The 22,956-nt window shown below is 49.2% G+C and overlaps 1 protein-coding gene across 2 annotated transcripts in view; it reads right to left on the bottom strand.

Moving 5' to 3' along the window:
* Positions 1-22,956, bottom strand: part of ITSN1 (intersectin 1) — a 412,894-nt gene that overhangs the window by 138,042 nt on the left and 251,896 nt on the right. For both annotated transcript variants that reach the window (XM_033949572.1, XM_033949571.1), the window contains exons 20-22: positions 21,111-21,232; positions 17,862-18,097; positions 4,370-4,526 (exon numbers count right to left, since the gene is read on the bottom strand). In XM_033949572.1, coding sequence (XP_033805463.1) covers positions 4,370-4,526; positions 17,862-18,097; positions 21,111-21,232 — 515 coding nt within the window. The remainder of the gene's footprint in view (positions 1-4,369; positions 4,527-17,861; positions 18,098-21,110; positions 21,233-22,956) is intronic.

Raw genomic sequence — 22,956 nt, 5'->3', positions numbered from 1 at the left:
GTCCTTCCCCCCCTTCCTCCCGTTTACCCCATGTCCTTTCAGCGTTCTTTTCCACCCCTTTGTCTTCCCCAGTACTTTCAGCGGCCTTCTCCCCCCTTAAGCGTCTTTTCTTCTCCACTCCACCTTTCCTCCCTCCCTGCCTCCATCTTTGTGGCGCTTTTGCACCCGACCGACAACAGAACAGGCCCGGTCGGACAAATCTCCCTGTCCTGTAGCCGCGAATCTAAATTACCTTCTTACAGCAGCTGGAGTAGTGAAGCTGCTGTAAGAGGTAATTTAGATTCGCGGCTACGGGGCAGGGAGATTTGTCGGCCGGGCCTGTTGTCGGTCGATCGGGGGATCTGACCGGCTGTGCACATTCTCCGGGGCGGTCCGCCCCCTCCCCCCTCTTTCGTACGCCATTGCCTTCTTCCTACCTGCCCTGCCGCACACAGCCGACCGGAAGTCTTCCTGATGTCAGCGCTGAAGTCGGAGGAAGGGAGGGCTTTGCTTAAGCCCTCCCTCCGACGTCAGCGCTGACATCGGGAAGATTTCCGTTCGGATGTGTGCTGCGACAGGGCAGGTAAGGAGAAGGAGACTACCCTCGCGGCTCGACCAACCCCGCTGCGATCCAACCCCGCAGAAACCCCGCGACCCTCGGAGGCGTCCCCACGGGATCCCCGCGACCCTAGGGGGCGTTCCCACGGGATCCCCGTGACCCAAAGGGGGAACCCGCGGGATCCCCGCGGGTCCCGCGGGATTCCCGTCATCCCCGTTCCCGTGCAGCTCTCTAGTTTCAGTACATAGACCATCCACTCTACTCACCAGATCTTGCTCCATCTGACTATTTTCTGTTTCCAAACTTTAAAAAGAGTTTGAAAGGGAGACAATTTTCAAGTGATTCTGAAATGATTGCAGCAGCGGAGCAGTATTTCAGTGACCAGATATCACAGTATATTTGGAAGGGCTACAGAAACTTCAGACATGATGTGTCAAGTGTATTGAAGTTAGGGGTGAATATGTGGAATAACCTGTAAGCTTTATGGCTCCGCATCATTCCCTTCTTGGTTGGGCACGTAAACTATGAGCAATTAAGCATGCCCAGGAGCACACTACTGTACAGGTAAGCACCAGCTTATATTGCATATATTTTTAGGCATGTTCTAATTTTCTAAGAGCCCTTTTATGAGCAACAATGGTTTAGAAAATTACCCTTTTAGTGCACTGCCAATTTTCAGAACATATGTAGTTTCTCTCTGAAAATTAATATAGCACATGCATGCAAAAAGCTGCTGTGTTTTTTGAACCTGTTCTTTTACACAGGCAGCTGAGGAGGACAAGACAACATGTGCATTTGTGTATATTCTTTTCCTCTCCCAATCTTAAAACAATTTTGGGAACATCTACTCCAAGCCTGGCTAAAAGCAAGCCTGCAATAGAAACCTATGCCTACTTTCAGCTGACAGAAGAAAGCAATTTTCAGCCAATCAATTTACTTGAGTAAATGGCTTTTAAAAACTATCTTCTCTACATAACAGGAAGTGTAAGACATATCAATCCCGTTTTTAACAAGCCCACATTATGTTTCAAATATATTTGATGTTTCATAAAATTTGGTTTGGCATAGCACCAACCTATATGGACTATTTACTTTTTTGTTTGTCAGTTAATGTACAACATAGTAACATAGTAAATGACGGCAGATAAAGACCCAACTGGTCCATCCAATCTGCCCAACCATACATGCTTCATAAATTAATTTAGTTTAAATGGTTCTTTTTCTTAGATTTTATTGGGCCAGAAACCCAGAGCCCTGCACTGTAGTGTGCTTAGGTTCCACCTACTGGAGTCTCCATCAAAGCTCACTCCAGCCCATTTTAACCATCCCAGCTATCGAAACCCTTCCCAGCCCATCCTCAATTTTTTTTTTTTTTAAGTTTATTTTTATATTTATTCAATTTTCTATACTGTTCTCCCAGGGGAGCTCAGAATGGTTTACATTAATTTATTCAGGTACTCAAGCATTTTCCCTGTCTGTCCCGGTGGGCTCACAATCTATCTAATGTACCTGGAGCAATGGGGGGATTAAGTGACTTGCCCAGGGTCACAAGGAGCAACGTGGGTTTGAACCCACAACCTCAGGGTGCTGAGGCTGTAGCTTTAACCACTGCGCCACACACTCCCAACGATCTCACAAACAACGTACGAGTATTTTCCATTGTGAAGGGAATTAAATATAAAACATTTACTTCGTTCTTCCTTTTCTTATCAGGTGGCTTTATGCTGGAATTCTCTCCTTCCAATTATTAAGGTTAGAGACAAGCTATGGGGCTCATTTTCAAAACAGAAAGATGTCATTCACGGCATCCTTCCTCCCCTAATCCCACTATCCTTTAATTCCTCGAGTCCTGACTCCACCAGACCCGCCCAAAGATATAAACTATCCTTCCCCTCTCTACACGGTATTCTCTATGCAGGTAAACTGGGAAAATCTCTTCTCTTCAAAATCACAGGTCTCTAGAACGACCTTACTATCCCGTTGCGGAACCTGGGCTCTTTCCAACTATTCCGCAAGCAACTGAAAACTTGGCTCTTCTCTAACATGTAATTCTATTTTCCCCCTTACTCTTACATTCTATATATAAACTCATGTAAACCTTTTCCTTTCTCTTCTTATATTTTAAGTTCTTGTAAACCGTGCCGAGCTCCACTTCCGTGGAGAGGATGCGGTATATAAACTTAAGGTTTAGTTTAGTTTAAAAAAAGGCATAAAATGGCTTTTGGACGTTTTTCTAGCAAAACATCCAAGTCGACATTTTCAAAACCAACTTTCTAGATGTTTTCCTTGGCTTTTTGTCTGCAGTGCATCTAAATCTCAAGGGGGCATGATACAGGTATGTTATGGGTGGGCTTAGCACTTGGGCATTTTGCAGCATTAATCGAACATTTTACAAAATGTCCAGGGCACAATTTGGACTTTTGGGGCTAGACATGTTTTAAAAATGAATAAGGGTCAAAAAAGTGCCCAAACTGACCATGTGACCACTGGAGGGATGAAGGCTTAGTCACCCCCCCCACACTCCCCTAGTGGTCACTGACCCCCCCCCCCCCCCACCCTCCAAAGATCTGAATGAAACAGTACATATCTGTCTCTATGACAGCTACAGATAGCATGGTCAGTCCTAGCAAGTAGGTGTCTGAAGTAGCCTGGTGGGCAGTGCAGTGGACTCCACAGAAAGGAACCCAGGCCCATAACCCACCCTAACTAAGTACACTTGTGGGAGAAAGTGTGAGCCCACCAAACCCCCAAAACATACTGTACCTACATATAGGTGACAGCTGCAGCTATAAGTGTTATTGGGGTGGTAGACAGGTGGGTTCAATGGGTTTGGGGGATGTTTTGGAGGGCACAGCATACAATGGAAGGGGGTTCTGGTGATATGTGTACCTGGCACCTTTTATATTAAGTTCATAGCAGTGCCCCCTAAGGTGCCCCACTGCTCTGCTGGCATGTCTGTGTGGCCAGTCAAGTATAGATGGTGGCTATGCCTACATCCAAATAGCTCGGTTTTGGATGTTTTCATATCGAAAATAGCTAAAAAAAGATAAAACGCACTAAGGGCCAAAACGTTTGAAAAAAAGATAGATATCTCATGGCTTCAAAAAAGATATTTTCTCCATCTGATTTTAGGACATTTTTCTCAAAATGTCCAAAGTCGGGCTTAGACATCAAGTTGAAAATGGCCCTCCATATGAGATTTCAAGAAAAGATGAAGACCTTTTTCATTTCAGAAATTCTTAGATTATATTTTGAAATGTTAAATTTACTTTGCAATCTTATAGAATTTCCTAGATATTGTTAGGTCTAAAAATATTCTAGTTTCTTTTATTGTAATTCACACTAGACAAGCTTGGAAGTGTATGTTGGTACTTGCTTTTAATCTGGATTATTATGCTTAACATTTCTCGATAAAGAAGGTGGTTGGGAGAGCTTTTGTTACTACTCAGCACCATTGTTTGAACTCAGTTCTGCATCTTAAATTTTGTAAAGAAAAATATTCTGAAAGGCTGCAACTAGGAGAGGATACATGCACATAAGTACATTAAGACACCGCAGGTCACATGTCATGGATATAAATCCATCTACAATAGCAAACAAACAGACATGCAAATTTAGTGTTCATTTTACAAAGCTGCACTAGCGATTCCAGCATGGAAAATGCAATGAAGTCCCTAAGAATTCAATAGGCTTTGTCATATTTGCCATGCTGGAATTACAAGCACGGCTTTGTAAAAGGAGCCCTTGTTTACTAAGTTGTTTTTCAAGATAAAGTCCTGCTCAGAACTTTAGGACTGCAGTTTAATTCCATGAGAACAAGCATCAGCTCACCTGACCCAAAACAGGCGATGGCGAGGATCCAGTTACAGTGGCTGGGGTGAAGGCTGATCGCTGTCTAAGCTGCCCAGCACTTGGAACAGTGAGGGAGGGCTGGGTAGCCCAGGCATCCCAATTATCAGTCTCCGCTTTCTCACTATTTGTTGGCCACCTGGGAGTAAAACAGTAAAACTATTTGTTGGCCACCTGGGAGTAAAACAGTAGGCCTGCATCAATCAGTAAAATACTGTATTGGAGTTAAAGTAAAATTGCTTACCCATCACAGATGTTCTCTGAGGAAATTTGGACACTGGCTCTCATACATGGGTGACACCATTAGATGAAGCCCTGGTCAAAGCAATGACTGCAAAGCTTCTAGAGATTTATGAAATGCTCTTTGGGGCATGACAGTTGCACAGGTTTCCCCCCCTCTCCTTCCTATGTTTAGCACATAACTACCATTTTGAATTTTAAAAACTGCTTGGGCAAGCAGAGGACTTTGAGGACTGATGCTCTTAGACAACACCTGTGACTGCTTTCTCTGAGGTTACGGAGAATAGTAGTCCTTACACATGACATGGGACTCTAAGGTTACAAGTTACCCTTAAACAAAATAGGGGAATGTATAACCACAACAATGCCAATGGGAAAGCATGTTCTTTTCAACATTTTACAATTTCACTATTATGTTTTTGAAGGCAACCTAGAAATAATAAGAAACGGCCTTGGGGTGAGGCTGCAGCTGGATCTCAAAGAGACCTTGCAAAATAAACTGATAAAACCTACTGTCATAACTGGGAGTCCTAATCAAAAACAGCCCCCTGCATCGAGAGAGGAGCGTGGGAGCCCTGCTCCGCCCCCCTCCCGACACAGGAAGCAGACCTTTTAATAAGAAACTTCTTCGGAGGTGCCTGTCCTCTACTTCAGCCCCCTGCATCGAGAGAGGAGCGTGGGAGCCCTGCTCCGCCCCCCTCCCGACACAGGAAAGCAGACCTTTTGAAGAAAAACTCCATCGGAGGTGCCTGTCCTCATTTTCAGCCCCCTGCATCGAGAGAGGAGCGTGGGAGCCCTGCTCCGCCCCCCTCCCGACACAGGAAGCAGACCTTTTAATAAGAAACTTCTTCGGAGGTGCCTGTCCTCTACTTCAGCCCCCTGCATCGAGAGAGGAGCGTGGGAGCCCTGCTCCGCCCCCTCCCGACACAGGAAAGCAGACCTTTTGAAGAAAAACTCCATCGGAGGTGCCTGTCCTCATTTTCAGCCTCCTGCATCGTGAGAGGAGCGTGGGAGCCCTGCTCCGCCCCCCTCCCGACACAGGAAAGCAGACCTTTTGAAGAAAAACTCCATCGGAGGTGCCTGTCCTCATTTTCAGCCCCCTGCATCGAGAGAGGAGCGTGGGAGCCCTGCTCCGCCCCCCTCCCGACACAGGAAGCAGACCTTTTAATAAGAAACTTCTTCGGAGGTGCCTGTCCTCTACTTCAGCCCCCTGCATCGAGAGAGGAGCGTGGGAGCCCTGCTCCGCCCCCCTCCCGACACAGGAAAGCAGACCTTTTGAAGAAAAACTCCATCGGAGGTGCCTGTCCTCATTTTCAGCCTCCTGCATCGTGAGAGGAGCGTGGGAGCCCTGCTCCGCCCCCCTCCCGACACAGGAAAGCAGACCTTTTGAAGAAAAACTCCATCGGAGGTGCCTGTCCTCATTTTCAGCCCCCTGCATCGTGAGAGGAGCGTGGGAGCCCTGCTCCGCCCCCCTCCCGACACAGGAAAGCAGACTTTTATTGTTTGTTTAAAGACTACTTGTTAACCCTCACACAAGCTGCATGCTCTCTAACAAACATAGCAGCATACACAACTTACTATAATCAACAACAGTAACTCACTCAATCCTCTTTAACTTAACTGATTGCTTTCTAGCTCCTTCCTTTCCTGTCCTTTGCTGTCTCCTAGCTTTCTCTTTCTCTACTTGCTCCTCCAGCTGCCCCAATAATAACACTTCAGCTCCAAGCTCCTGATCTAATTTTATCAAAATTGACCCACCAAACTTTAACTCAACAATAGGACCAAACCAAGACTTGATAGTGAGTTTCCCTGAATCCCTCCAACCTAACGCCCCAATCTCCCTTCCTGCCATGCCTCTAATTACCCAGGCCACCACCCCCCCCACCCTTCCGCCCACCACCTTACAATCCACCCTCCTGCCCATTCCCACGCCCAGCACTCCCACTACACTCCTTACAACACTATACTTCACCATCCCCATTATTACAGGCCAAGGCAGATACGGTGATATCTCCCCCCAACCTAAAAAAAGCCGCTCCAGAAACCCTGCCAACCTCATCCCCATCCTTCCCTCTCCACAAACCCCCTCTCACAACACACTCAAATTGGCACTCATCAATGCAAGATCAGTCAACAATAAATCCTTCCTCCTACATGACCTCATCTGCGACAAGACTTGGGACGCCCTCATGATCACTGAAACCTGGCTCCAAGACAACGAGGGGATAACGCTAGGCGAACTATGTCCTCCAGGCTACCAAGCTCTAACCTGCTCACGTACCTCTGGGAAAGGAGGTGGAGTAACTTCCATTATCAAAACCTCCGCCACACCAAAACTAATAAACTCCATCAACATTCCCTCCCTAGAAGCTATTGCGTTCACCTTAGGCCACAAACAAAAAACCGCCCTCATACTCCTCTACAGAACCCCCAACTCCCCAGCAGATACCCTAGAAACCCTCCTCGAATTCATCACTGAACTAACCATCTCACACAAACACATGACAATCCTAGGAGATTTTAATTTCCCAGACTACCCCAACACCTCAGGACAAATTGACAACTTCCTCTCCTCCCTCTCCGACCTAGGATTCCACCAAGCTATAACCACCCCCACACACTCAGCAGGCAATATCTTAGACTTGCTCTTCACCCTCAGAGACCCAACGGCAGAGCCCCAGCAAACTTACACCTCCACACCTGTCCCATGGTCAGACCACCACCTCATTGAATTCGAACTCCCACTCGATACTGCCCTAACCCCACATAAAGATCCCACCCCCCCCACCCAACGTCAACTCCCTAATTCAGTCAACCCTCAAGATATGGCCGCAGGTATTCGCACCCTAAATGAATCTTGTACCCAACATCCCCTATCAATTGACCAAGCAGCCGCCACATGGCACTCTAACATCCAATCCCTCTATAACAACCTGGTCCAGACAAAAACAACCCAAATAATCACCAACAAAGCACCTGCTCCCTGGTACACAAATGACCTCCGATCCATAAAACGATCCCTGAGAAAAGCAGAAAGGATCTGGGCCAAACACCCGGACAATGAAACCAAAACCCACTGGAAAAGCATATCCACCACATACAAAACTGCCATTCTAGAAGCAAAAAAGACCTACTACGCTCGTCTCCTACAACAAGCCCCTTCTAGATCTAAACAACTGTTCACCCTCACCAACCATCTCTTCACCAACGCCCAAAGGAATAATCAAACCAACCAAACAGAACTCGATAGCGAAACTCTCTCGGACTTCTTCCAGTCCAAAGTACAAAAAATCCGAGATAACCTCGACGTCAACACCAAACCCAATCCCACTCAGCTCCAGCCAATTCTATATACCCCTCCTTCCACCACTCTCTCCCAATTTCATCCTACTACTCATGCGGAGGTCCTCGAAACCCTGAGAGAACTCAAACCCTCCAATACCATCCTCGACCCCTGCCCGTCCAGCCTCCTACTATCTGCCGGAGACGCCATGGCAGAATCCATCCTCCCCATCATTAACACCTCTCTAACTACTGGAACTGTCCCCCTCAGCTGGAAATCAGCTATTATCAAGCCCGCTCTCAAAAAACCCTCCCTTGATCCTAATGAACCTGGCAACTATCGCCCAGTCTCCAACCTCCCAATTGTCTCCAAACTCCTTGAACGACTTGTGCTCCACCGCCTACACCCTTTCATTGAAGAACAAGCTGCCCTATCCCCAGCCCAATCCGGCTTCCGTAAAGGCCACAGCACAGAATCAGTACTCCTTGATATCATCGACGACAGCTGGTCAATACTCGACAAAGGCAATGACGCCCTACTAGTCCTACTTGACCTTAGCGCTGCCTTCGACACAGTTGACCACCACCTACTCACATCTAGACTCCACGACCTCGGAATCAGAGACACAGCCCTCCAATGGATCACCTCCTTCCTTCACCAAAGGACCCAAACTGTCCTACTAGGGACACATAAATCTAACCCTAAGCCTATCAAATATGGTGTTCCTCAAGGCGCCCTTCTATCCCCCCTTCTATTCAACCTCTACATCAAACCCGTCATCGATATAGCGCAAAAATATAAAATCAAAATCCACTCTTATGCAGATGACATCCAACTGCTCCTCCCCTTAGGCGAAAACCGGCCATCCCAAATTGCCAACCTCGAACTCTGCCTCACTGACATGAAAACTTGGATGTCAAACAACAAGCTTCAACTTAACGCCTCCAAAACCGAACTCCTATGGATCAGAAACAAAAACACCAAATACCTACGACCTACACTAACATGGGATTCCACTCTACTAACGGCAACAGATCAAGTTCGCAGCCTGGGAGTAACCCTAGACGGACACCTATCCCTATCTGCCCACATATCCCAAGTAGTCTCCACCTCCTTCTACTACCTTCGCCAACTGAAAAGGATCAAACCCTACAACTCCACACCAGACCTCGCCCAACTCCTATACGCATATGTCCTCTCCAGAATGGATTATTGTAACTCCCTACTTAATGGACTAACCAAAAATAATATCAAACGCCTCCAACGGGTCCAAAATGCAGCCATCCGCCTCCTACACAACCTCAACTACCACGATTCCATCTCCCCGGCACTCCATGCTGAACACTGGCTCCCAATTAGCCAACGCTGTACTTTCAAAGCCCTGACAATTGCCCACAAGAGAATTTATTCCACCACCCCCTCCTACATAAAATCCAAGCTACCCATCTAACAACCCCACTCGCACCCTCCGCTCAAAGTCAGAGACACGCCTATGCACCCCCCCCGGAAGATCCCTGCTCACAGAAACAGCCCACAAACGATCCTACAGCCACTTCATTCCACACCTTTGGAACCAACTCCCCCCCCAACTTAGACAACAGAACTCATTATTAACTTTCAGGAAATCGGTAAAGACCCTCCTCTTCAACTAAAGATCTCCTCTGTCTTCTCCCCCCTTACGCCCCCCTCCACTCTCCTATCTCCTCCCAAAACTCCAAGTTAACCCTCTCTTACTCTCTCCACCAACAAATTGTATCTAAACGCATATAACTTTCCTTAAACTAAACTACTGTATTTCCCCCTTCTCTCTTTCTGCTATACTCTCCCTGTATTTAATTCTCTCCAAAATCTATAAAGCACAGTTACTTACCGTAACAGGTGTTATCCAGGGACAGCAGGCATATATTCTCACATGTGGGTGACGTCATCTACGGAGCCCCGGCGCGGACAGCTTTTCAAGCAAACTTGATTGAAGTTTCAAGTTTGCACACTGTACCACGCATGTGCGTGCCTTCTCGCCCACTAGAGGGCGCATCCCACCTCGTGGTCCTCAGTTCCATAACTAGCAAGGAAGCCATCCCCGGGGAGGCGGGCGGGTTGTGAGAATATATGCCTGCTGTCCCTGGATAACACCTGTTACGGTAAGTAACTGTGCTTTATCCCAGGACAAGCAGGCATGATATTCTCACATGTGGGTGACCTCCAAGCTAACCAAAACAGGGCAGGTGGGAGGATGGCAATTTAGGAAAACAGATTTTGCAATACTGACTGGCCAAACCGGCCGTCACTCCTGGATAGAGTGTCCAGACAGTAATGAGAGGTGAATGTATGAACCGAAGACCAAGTGGCAGCCTTACATATGTCCTCCATCGGAGTGGATCGGAGAAAAGCTATCGAAGCTGCCATTGCTCGGACCTTGTGACCCGTGACCCGACCCGGGGGAGGAAGGCCAGCCTGAGCGTAGCAAAAGGAAATGCAAGTGGCCAACCAGTTAGACAGAGTGCGCTTGGAAACTGGATGCCCTAATCGATTGGGATCGAAGGACAAAAACAATTGAGGGACCTTCCGATGAGACCTGGTGCGTTGAAGATAATATGCCAACGCCCTCTTACAGTCAAGCGTGTGAAGCGCCGTCTCGCCAGGATGGGAGTGGGGCTTCGGGAAGAACACAGGAAGGACAATGGACTGATTGAGGTGGAAGTCAGAAACAACTTTAGGTAAAAACTTAGGATGGGTGCGGAGAACCACCTTGTCGTGATGAAAGACAGTGAAAGGAGGGTCCGCAACCAAGGCTTGCAACTCCCCAATCCGCCTGGCGGAGGTTAGGGCAATCAGAAACACCGCCTTCCAAGTCAGAAATTTCAAGAGGGACTTGTTGAGTGGCTCAAAAGGGGGTTTCATCAGTTGAGCCAGAACTACATTCAAATTCCACACGACAGACGGAGGCTTAAGAGGGGGGCAAACCCTGAGTAACCCTTTCATGAAGTGTGTCACCAAGGGATGGAGTGACAGAGGGCGTCCCTCCAGAGGTTGGTGGAAAGCAGAAATCGCACTGAGATGAACCCGCACCGAAGTGGTTTTCAAGCCGGAGCGCGACAAATGAAATAAATATTCTAAAACCGAGGATACCGGAACTGATACCGGATCCAGGTGAAAAGACGAACACCAGGTGGAAAACCTGGTCCATTTCTGCGCATAGCAAAGCCTCGTCGAGATCTTGCGGGAGGCTTCCAACACCTCCTTCACCGATTGAGACAGGTCCGGAGGAGTCAGGGAACAAGAAACCAGGCTGTCAGGTGCAATGACTGCAGATTGGGATGTAACATGGATCCTTGACTCTGAGACAGCAGAGAAGGAGAGACAGGCAGGGGAAGAGGCTCCCTGGCACTGAGCTGGAGCAGCAGGGAGAACCAGTGCTGACGCGGCCACCGAGGTGCTATGAGAATCATCGTGGCCGTGGACGATTTTAGGTGTACCAACGTTCGCATGATCAGAGGGAACGGAGGGAATGCATACAGGAACCTCCCTTCCCAGTCGAGTAGGAAGGCATCCGCTTCCAGACGGTCCTGCGAGTACATCCGAGAACAATATAGTGGTAGTTTGTGTGTCTCCGGAGAGGCAAACAGATCCACCTGTGGCGTTCCCCAGCGAGCGAAAACCTCGCGTAGAACTGCTGAGTGTAGAGTCCACTCGTGCGGTTGCAGAAGTCGACTGAGTTTGTCCGCCAGGCAATTCCGTTCTCCTTGGATGTAGACCGCCCGGAGGAAGATGTTCCGGGAGGCCGCCCACTCCCAGAGGCGAAGAGCTTCGGAGCAGAGGGGCCATGACCCCGTTCCTCCCTGCTTGTTCACATAATACATTGCCACCTGATTGTCCGTGCGGACGAGGACCACCTGGTCCTGCAATATGTGAACGAAGGCTCGAAGTGCTAGGAAGATGGCCCGCAGCTCTAGCACGTTGATATGACACTGACGGTCTTCTGCCGACCACAGGCCCTGCGTGCGAAGACCGTCGAGATGGGCTCCCCACGCGTACTCCGAGGAGTCCGTGGTCAGGACCTTGCGAAAAGGCGGAGTGCGGAACAATAGCCCCATGGACAGATTTGAAGAGTCTGTCCACCAACGCAGCGATTTCCGCAAGGGCGGAGTCACCGAAATGAGGCGAGACACCGGGTCGCACTCCTGACGCCACTGGGACGCGAGGGTCCACTGAGGGATCCTCAGATGTAGCCTCGCAAACGGCGTGACATGTACCGTCGAGGCCATATGGCCCAGCAGCATCATCATGCGCTTGGCCGACACCCTCGATAGTTGAGAGACCTGGCGGCTCATCCGTACCAAGGCTTCCAACCGTTGGGTCGGCAGGTAGGAGCGTAGGCGCACCGTGTCCAGCACCGCACCTATGAATTGAAGAGACTGCGACGGCCTCAACTGAGACTTTGGAAAGTTTATCTCGAACCCGAGAGTTTGCAGGAAGGCAATAGACTGTCGGGTCGCTGAGGTAACCCCCTCCCTGGTCGGGGCTTTGATGAGCCAATCGTCCAGGTAAGGGAACACATGGAGTCCACGTGACCTGAGGGCTGCTGCAACCACCACCATGCACTTCGTGAATACTCGTGGGGACGCGGCCAGGCCGAAGGGCAGTACCCTGTACTGGAGGTGGAGGTCCCCCACCTGGAATCGTAAGAATCTTCGACAGGCGGGGTGCACCGGAACATGGGTGTATGCTTCCTTCAGGTCGAGGGAGCACATCCAGTCCCCTTCCTCCAAGAGGGGATACAAAACCGGGAGAGATAGCATTCGAAACTTCTCCCGGGCCAGGAATTTGTTGAGCTTCCTGAGGTCCAGTATGGGGCGCAGGTCCCCGGTCTTTTTTGGGACCAAAAAGTAGCGGGAGTAAAACCCCGTACCCCACTGGTCCTTGGGGACCGGCTCGACCGCCCGAAGCTTCAAGAGGGCTTTGGCTTCGGTTATAAGGGTCGGTAGCTGCGAACGGTTGCAGGGGACTAAACTTGGGGGACTGTCCGGCGGCGAGGACACAAAGTTGAGCGAGTAGCCCTCGGAGACGATCCGGAGCACCCAAGCGTCTGAGGTAATCCCGGTCCATGCCTCCCGGAAGGACCGAAGACGGCCCCCGATAGGAAGGGGTTCCTGTGAAAGTGCGGAGGGGAACCCGCCCCGTCCGCTCAGCCCGTCAAAAGGAAGGCGCGGGCTTAGAAGGGCCCTGCGCCGGGGCTTGGGTTTGTCCCCCTCTGCCTCGTTGAGACAGACGTCTCGGAGGCGGTCTCGAGAAAGCCGGGGTCGACTTCTGAGGGTATCGGCGCGGCGGAGGCCGAAAGGGTTTCTGCGGCGGGGGCCTAGGTTTGGGGCGGACCAGGGATGCTAGAGAGCGCTCCTGTTCCGACAAGCGCTTGGTCGCCGCATCCAATGACTCGTCGAATAACTCGGACCCTACACAAGGCAAGTCTGCCAGGCGTTCCTGCAGGTTTGGGTCCATGTCGAGGGTGCGAAGCCAGGCCAAGCGGCGCATGGCCACCGCGAGGGCCGACACCCTCGAAATCAGCTCAAAGGCGTCGTACACTGCATGGAATAGGTACAACCGCAATTGAGACAGGTTGGACATAAACTTATCGAATCCTGCTCTTTGGGAGTCCGGTAACGAGTTTCGATATTGAGGAAGGTCCTTCACCATACCACGCAAATAGGAGGAAAAGGTGAAGGCGTAATTTAGAACCCTGGTGGCCATCAGGGAATTTGAATAGAGGCGACGGCCAAACTTGTCCAGGGTCCGCCCCTCCCTGCCTGGTGGAACCGCCGCAGAAACCCGTGAGGGCTGTGATTTTTTAAGAGCAGACTCCACCAGAAGAGACTGGTGTGAGAGCTGCGCCTTATCGAACCCTTTAGGGGGAATCGTCCTATACTTCGATTCCATTTTTGAAGGCACAGACGTGACTGTAAGAGGGTTTGACAAGTTCTTCAGCCAGGTTTGCAGAAGGACACTGTTGAGAGGGAGTCTAGGCACCTCCCTAGGAAGAGTGGGGAGGTCCTGTTCCTCCAAAAATTCTTTGGAATACCGAGAGCCTACCATCAGGTCAATCCCCAGGGCTTGGGCCATGTCCTGAACGAAGGATGAAAATGAGGACGGCCTAGCCTGGGGAGACGGGGTTCTCGACCGCCCCACCGAGGAGAGGGGGGAGGCCTCATGGGAATAATGAGGATCCCTAACCGATCCCGAATCCCAGGATCCCCTCTCGAGGGCCCTCGAGGGGGAAGGGGAAGTTATCCTCCTCGCAGAACCCTTGGGTGAGGACCCAGGGGTTCGTGGGACACTCTCCCGTTTCCTCGGCGAGGCGGCCCGGGAAGACTTCCCATGAGGTGAGCGGAGGAGCCTCGGGTTGTCGAGGCGCAACTCCGACACCTGCAGCGCCTCGCCCCCGAACGACGAGGAACGGTCGCGCCGAGGCGAGCCTCGGGGCCGCTTCGACTTCCTCGATCGACGCCCCGTCCGAGGTCGCGTCGAGGGCGAGGCGTGTCTGGAAGACCCGGAGGAAGAGGAGGAAAGACGGCGCACTCTGCGCAACTTTTCTTTGGGCCTTACACTCCGCTCAGGGGGTTCCCCCGAGGTCGAGGTCCGGGGCGGGGCCGAGACCGAGGTGAACGGGGCCACCGTACCCGAGACCGAGGTCGCCGAGGCCGGGGCTCCCGAGGGAGCCGAGGCCGGGGCCTCCGAGACTGAAGGCGCCCCGGCCGAGGTCGAGGCCGCCGGAACCGCAGCACGCTGCAACACTTCCAGGGCTCCCGACAGCTCCGATGAGATCAGAGCTCGGAGGAGATCCTGGAAGGCCGGAATCCCCACGAAGGTGGGGAGTTCCGAGTCAGGGGCACACTCCCTGGAGGGCGACCTCGGTCTCGAGTATTCCCTCGGGGTGTGCGGAGTCGAGGTCCGATGCGGGGCCGGGGTCGACCCACCCGCCTTGGCCTGACTCGAGGATGGCTTCTTTGCTGAAGGGGATGGAACAGAGGACTTACCCGAAGCTTGCTTCACTGACGACGCCTTCGAGGAAGAGGGTCGAGGCGAGGCCGAGGCCCCCGAGGACGCCGAGGCCGAGGTCAAGGCCGGGGCCGAAGCCGAGGCCGACGTCGAGGCCTTAGGCGGCGCGTCGACGGCGAACAATTCGGCCATTCTTGCCTTACGGCGACGGAGGGCCCTGTTTTGGAAGGTAGCACAGCGATCACACGAGTCTGTCGGATGTTCGGGCCCAAGACAGACAATGCACCACCGGTGAGGGTCAGTGATGGAAAGCAACCTCTCACACCGGTTGCACTTTTTGAATCCCGTAACAGGACGGGACATCCACGAAGAAAAAGAAGAAGGCCAGGAACGTACCGACGTCCCGCGGCCACGGATTCCGGGAGCCCCCGGAGCCCGAGGAAAAACGAAAGACTTTTTTTTTTTTTTTTTTGAAAGGAACCGAAAAGAAAAACAGCACCGCGAACTAATTCGAAGGGAAAACAAACTAAACGCGGCAGCTAGAAGGCAAAAACACTGGAGCTCAGATCCACAGGGCTTTCTTGCTCCGCGGAAAAATTTGAACTGAGGACCACGAGGTGGGATGCGCCCTCTAGTGGGCGAGAAGGCACGCACATGCGTGGTACAGTGTGCAAACTTGAAACTTCAATCAAGTTTGCTTGAAAAGCTGTCCGCGCCGGGGCTCCGTAGATGACGTCACCCACATGTGAGAATATCATGCCTGCTTGTCCTGGGATAAATCCAATTACTAAACCTGTTGTATTACTTATATGTCTATTTACTCTCCACTATGTATGTTCATTGTAGACCGTTCTGAGCTACTGGGAGGACGGGATAGAAATCCAAATAAATAAATAAATAAAATAAATAAATAATAAATAAATAAAATAATGGAATGTGAATCTGTGGATGGAATTCCACATAGTTATCTGGGCACTGGCACTAAGCATTGGCAATGCTCACATCCAGGTCTTCCCCAGCTCCATTCCCATACCACCCCAGCACTAACTAGACAGTGCATTTTCTGGTTAAGTGCTGCTGAACATTTGCTCTTGCCTGGTTAAGAAGTGATGAATATCTACTTCATTGTGCCAACATACAGAGCACACACACGTATCATGAACATAATGGGACCAATTTTCAGAACTTGGGAGGCAGCTCAGCTATCTTCTGTGGTTGGCAATAAACCTGGAAATTCAATGTCAGGGCCATATCAGTAACTAGCATTGAATTTCTAGTCTATTTTTTTTGCCGTGTTTGACATAGCCAGACAAGCCAATAGACCTACTTTTTAGGCAGGTCTGTCTGGTCATTAAACTTAGCTGGTCAGCCCTATGTCAAACAACACAGCTGGTGATCGGGCTAGCCGCTGACCAAGATTTGTGTTTGGTATTCCCTGAAGCAGCCGGTCTTAACCAGCGAAACAAAGACCTTTGTCAGTAAATGTAGATGGAGAATAACCAAAGATTCTACAGTGGACTCTGTTGAGTGCATGGAGATATAGAAGCAGTCATTGAAGAATACAGATAAGTAGAGTTCTGAAGACCTGTGGATCCATGGTAATTTTGTGCACTTCTCTTCTGATGTCTATTGAGGACATTGAGAATGCACAAAAGGGAGAAAGAAAATCCAATGTAGTCTGCAGTAAACAACAGCAACCAGAAAACAACAAACAGACTGCAGACAATGTACAAGATGCAGGCGTTGTTTATTAGTAAATGCAGTAACATATACAACCTTATAGCCAACCAAGGGACCCGACACGGTCTGTGTTTCGGATGACACGCCTTCCTCAGGGGTCCATGGTGGTTAAGGTATAAAGCAAACTGCGTAAAAGATAACAAACACACGCCAATCACGATCAAATGGGGTCAATTGTGTAAGACTTGCTTGACCCCATTTGATCGTGATTGGCGTGTGTTTGTTATCTTTTACGCAGTTTGCTTTATACCTTAACCAACATGGACCCCTGAGGAAGGCGTGTCATCCGAAACACGGACCGTGTCGGGTCCCTTGGTTGGCTATAAGGTTGTATATGTTACTGCATTTACTAATAAACAACGCCTGCATCTTATACAATGTCTGCAGTCTGTTTGTTGTTTTCTTATTGAGGACATTGAAAAATAAATACTGATGGAGTTTTTTTAAATGTCATTGATTGTATTAATGACAGCCGTTGAGAAATGAATTTTTATTCAGGTAGTTGTCACTTTGAGGCTTTTTTGCCAATTAAGTATATTTTAGATTTTATATGTACCTGTATAGTAACATTCAGTAAAAGAACATTTGGTGACATATTTCTCTTATATAGAGATTCCATTTGATTGCCATGACATGAGATGTTTCACTCAGCTCAGATTCAATCTGTAGATACCTTAAGTTTATATACCGCATCATCTCCACGGATGTGGAGCTCGGCACGGTTTACAAGAACTTAAAATATAGGAAGAGAAGGAAAAAAAAAAAGTTTACATGAACTTATATACAGAAGAGAAGAGTAAGGGGGGAAAGAATTACATTTTAGTGAAAAGCCAGGTTTTCAGTTGCTTGCGGAATAATTGGACCTGACACCATTACTCTTATATGAGAACTATGCTTTGAAATCCGAGCCTAGTGATGCTTCCTTTTTATTCTTTCCAACCCAACAGAACGGTGGAAAGAAATTGTATATAAGAGGTCAAGAATGTAAGTCCTTCTGGACACAAAACAACTAAAAATGTAACAGGATGAAATTTGGCATAGGTCTACCACCACACCTTTTCCCAAAAATATAATCATAAAATCCATTCCCGGGGTACTCTCCTAATAAAAGTTTACATAACACATGAAACAAATCCAGCTCAGACTCATGCAAAAGGTTGGTTCTCAGAAATAATACAGCAATGACCCAATGAAAAAATCTTACATAAATACAGTACTTACGTTGAGCTAAAATCCGCCCAGTTACTGGAGGTTGTTGATTCTACAGATGTTGAAGATGCCACTACAGCTGTCGCCATCTGGACAGAGCTTTTAGGTGCAGAGTCTGTTGCTTGCTTTACCGTGCTTGGAATTTCATTATCTGGTATTTTCTCTGCATAGTTTGCAGGAAACCAGCCAGTTTTCCCCTTTAGTTCCCCTCCTAGCCATCCAGGTTCTCCAGTCTGACTTTCATCAACCTGCCGGTAACAACATAGTGTAAGGCAAGGAAATATTACAGGATAATTTCATAACAGGGTGCCTAAAAGATATTTTAAAAAGCACGTCTATAAATCAGCTCCCAAGAGTGCACAAATGCTCTTGTACAAACAAGGCAGGTGTAAACGTTTACATATATGCTATGGATGAAGGCACATAACAACTATACCTCCATGGGAATAGTGAGCCTACTTTTTACACAGATATACACCCATGAACTTTTATAATAATCATTTTCTGAAGGTAAAAAATACTTTAAATGTGGAAAATGCCTTAATAAATTACCTGCTAAAGATTGAGCCAGCTGTGTCTTTTTGATGGCTTATCAAATCTGCGTGATCTCAGTCACGATTCAATAACTGAATAAAGTGATTCATATCTATAGAGCCCAGCCCTCTTCTCATTCAAACCTCCTCATGCTAGATCAGAGAATGGCGTATGATTCCTTTATGTTGCTTAAAGCCTGGTAATTCTCTCTCATAGGCTGTAAAGTCTTTCTCACAGTACCATATACAGGGAAGGTGCTGCAGCATGCCTCAGCTCCAAAGTGTAGCTGGAGAAGAATCAGCAAGACAGTCCAAGCCCTGAAACCTTCGGGCTGCCAGTCAGACCAAAATTGGACTGATCCTCAACCTCTCACAGGACTGCGCACAGAGTCTGCTTCTTCTCCACGCAGGCAAACATATTCCCCTCAGCAGGTAGCTCTGACACATCGAGAACCAACAAAAACCACCAAAACTCACAAAAACACCGAAAATACTAAAGAAATATTCAGAGCAGATCAGAAAGGCACCTTCTGGTTCAGGGCTGCCCAAGTCCGGTCCTTGAGATCTACTGGCAGGCCAGGTTTTCAGGATATCCACAATGAACATGCATGAGAGAGATCTGCCTGCACTACCTTCTTGGTATGCAAGTCTCTCTCATGCATGTTCATTGTGGATATCCTGAAAACCTGGCCTGCCAGTAGATCTCGAGGACTGGACTTGGCAGCCCCGTTCTGGTTCATATGAAGGAAAAACTGAAGGGAGCAGCAGAGTCTAGAGAGCTGCACGGGAACGGGGACGACGGGGATCCCGCGGATTTCCCCTTCGGGTCGCGGGGATCCCATGGGGAAGCTTCCTAGGGTCACGGGGATCCCATGGGGACGCCCCCTAGGGTTGCCGGGATCCCGTGGGGATGCCCCCTAGGGTCACGGGGTTCCTGCGGGGTTGGATGCGAGGCTCATCTTCTCCCTACCTGCCCTGCCGCAGTGCTGATATCGGGAAGATTTCCGTTCCGATCTGCAGTGGCATACCAAGGGGGGGCGGGGAGGGCGGTCTGCCCCGGGTGCAGCCATGGGGGGGGGGGTGCACAGCCGTCTAGGTCCCCTTACCTTTGTGGCACTTCCTCCTACCGACCGACAACAGGCCTGGTCCAACAAACCTCACTGCCCTGTAGCCGTGAACCTAAATTACTTTCTTACAGCAGCTTCAATACTCCAGCTGCTGTAAAAAGGTAATTTAGATTTGCGGCTACAGGGCAGGGAGGTTTGTCGGACTGGGCCTGTTCTGTTGTCCGTCGGGCGGGGAAGTGCCACAAAGGTAAGGGGCAGGGAGGGAGAAAGGGAGGAAAGGTGGAGTGGAGAGGAAAAGATGCTTAAGGTAAAACTGAGGGGGGAGAAGGATGCTGAAAGCACTGGGGAAGACGGAGGGGGAGAAGGACGCTGAAAGGACATGGGGAAGACGGGGGAGAAGGACGCTGAAAGCACATGGGGAAGACAGAGGGGGGAGAAGGACACTGAAAGCACATGGGGAAGACAGAGGGGGGAGAAGGACGCTGAAAGGAAATGGGGAAGAGAGAGTGGGGAGAAGACGCTGGCAGGGAAGAAGACAGAGATGCCAGACTATGGGGGGAGTGGAGGGAAGAAGATGGGTGCCAGACCAATTTGGAAGGGGGGAGAAAGGGAGAGGCACAGTAACAGAGCAAATGGAAGATGCAGAGAGAAGAGAGATAGTGGATGGAAGGAATTGAATGAGAACATGAGGAAAGCAGAAACCAGGCAACAAAGGTAGGAAAAAAATTCTATTTCTTTTTTTTTTGCTTTAGGATAAAGTAGTATATTGTTGTGTTGATAAAAATTTATAAACATTAGAGGCTCTGGTAGAAACCCGTTTACAAAGTATGTATTCTTCCCAATTAATATTTCCAAATTAATAAAGTCTTTTTGCTTATTTGTAAATGGGTTTCTACCAGAGCCTTTAATTCAGTAGCATAATTAAATGAAATAACTATTTCTGTAGTTTATAGGGATGGGTGGGGACGGAGGGGATTCCTCACGGGGACGGAGGGGATTCCTCACGGGGACGGAGGGATTCCTCAAGGGGATGGAGGGATTCCTCATGGGGATGGAGGGATTCCTCACGGGGACGGGTTGGACTTTGGCGGGGACGGGTGGGATTTCTGTCCCCGCGCAACTCTCTAGCAGAGTCCTCTAGAGGAGGAGGAATGAAAAACCTGAAATGGATACCTTCTGCACAGCTTGCAAACACTGGGAGAATACCCTACAGTTCAGAATGATACGCCAATTGCACTAGATACATCATAGGTACAGTAACCAAGCTACATAACAGCAATAGCATAAAATGTGAAGAAAACACTTTGAAAACATTTTCATGAATTGAACAACCCAAAGCCTCCCCTTTCCAAAACTTTGAAAGAAAAGGAGGGAAAGTAGGATGCTGAAGATCTCCACTCTTTTCTCCTAAGACGGACAAGGGAACAACAAACATAAAAGTCCCTAGTAGTAGATTCTGAATCCCCAAAAGAGGTTGGATTCTTACACCCCTCTTCGGTTAACTAAGGCTTAAATGCTAGGGACCAAAGAGTAGACCCCCCACCTAAAAAATATACTCAAGTAGAACTGTACCAACCACACCCAAACTCAAGTCTTTTTTTTAACATTTTAAAAGAGTGCGACAGTCTTTCAAAGAATAACCTTATATCATGTACTCTTACCATGATTATATCACCAGGCTGAATTGTGATTTCATCATGACTTCGGGCATCAAAAGGGTATAGTGCTCGGTAATACACAACCTTGACATCATCTAACGCAGAAATACTCAATGGAGCTTTTTCTGCAGTAACAAAAAGAAAATGTGTCATATCAAAACAAGAGGAGGAATAAGAATATTTTTTAACACTTAAAATCTTACCAACAGCAGTTTTTAGAGACCTTATAAATCTCACCAGAAGCATCTGTCCACCCAATTGGGTGGCCCACTTTCTAAGCATGTGAGGCATTTTTAAAATGTAACAAAGCAAGACACCATTTTAGGAGACCTACATCTTTCTTGACTTCAGCTGTGTAATCAGTGTATTATTAAGGGGACACAAAAGTCCTAATGAGAAGGAGGCTAAAGGGGTCATTATAGAAACTGTTACCTATGAATAACAAATATTCCAAGGAAATGAAGGTGCTCTTTTCTGTAAGTCCCTGGCTATGTGCTTTTTTAGGTAATCCAAGAGAGGCTGACAACAGATCATGGGCAGCAGCTTGTCATATCTACTATAATAAAATGCTAAGCACGCATGCGCACTCTTACCGCCATGTTCCCTGATCTGTAGTTCTGTGGTCGACAGACTGCGCATGCGCGCTTACCACGCATCTCTCTCTCTCTCTCTCTTGCAGTGGGCTTGCCGGCTCCGGCCCTCACTGTAAGTTCCTCGCCGTTGTCACCCCTTTCCCCCGCGCACATGAACCCCCACTGACCCTCCCACTGCGAAACGTACAAACCTCCCAGCTCCAGCAGCGGCCGCATCACACTAAAGATGCTGCTTCGCGGCCTTCCCATGCTCTGATTTCCTCTGCCGCGTCTCTGATGACATCATCAGAGACAGCGACAGAGGAAATCAGAGCATGGGAAGGCCGCGAAGCAGCGCCTTTACTGTGATGCGGCCACTGCTGGAGCAAGTAGGTTTGACGGTCATCTCGCAGTGGGAGGGTCAGTGGGGTCGGCTGCACGGCGGCGATAATGGTGGGGGGGAGGAGAGGGTTCTACTGCACAGGGGGATGGCTGGCAGGCAGGTTGGCTTCGGAGGATGCGGGAGGGACAAAGTATGGAAGGCAGTGAGGGGGGATCAGGGAAGAGAAGCTGCTAGACCGTGGGAGCAGGGAAGAGGGACCGGGGGAGCAGGGAAGAGGTGCTGCTGGGCTGGGGGAGCAGGGAAGAGGGACAGGGGGAGCAGGGAAGAGGGACCAGGGGAGCAGGAAAGAGGGACAGGGGGAGCAGGGAAGAGGGTCAGGGGGAGTACAGAAGAGGTGCTGCAGGACAGGGGGAACAGGGAAAAGGTACTGGGGGAGCAGGGAAGAGGTGCTGCTGGATCGGGGGAGCAGGGAAGAGGTGCTGCTGGACCGGGGAAGCAGGGAATAGGGACAGGGGTAGCACGGAAGAGGTGCTACTGCACAGGGAAGTGGGTTGAGGGAGGGAAATGCTGCTGCTGCTGCACAGGAAAATGGAGGGGGAGGGTATGCTTCTGCTGCTACTGCACAAGGAAGTGGAGTGGGGAGGGAAATGCTCCTGGTTAGAAAAGGGGGCTGGGGCTGAAAGGGAAAAGATGTGAAGATGGGGCTGGGGGTAAAAATGGGTTTGGAGCTGGAGCTGAGGCTGAAAATAGGGAATATGTGGGGGAAGGAGGCTTTACTAGCATCCGTTAATGTAATGGGCAGAAACACTAGTTATTTATATATATATTCATTTCACTTATTATATACTTTCAAAAGTACCAGTAAAATCCCAGTTCATATGACACTGCTTTTTCAAGGGTAAGACAATAAAGAGGGGGAATGTTCCAGCAATAA

The sequence above is a fragment of the Geotrypetes seraphini genome, chromosome 6 (genome assembly GCF_902459505.1).
Source record: "Geotrypetes seraphini chromosome 6, aGeoSer1.1, whole genome shotgun sequence".
In the NCBI taxonomy this organism is placed as follows: Eukaryota; Metazoa; Chordata; class Amphibia; order Gymnophiona; family Dermophiidae; genus Geotrypetes; species Geotrypetes seraphini.
Note: the sequence above shows the minus strand (reverse complement) of the source record. Positions and strands in the feature narration are given on the sequence as shown.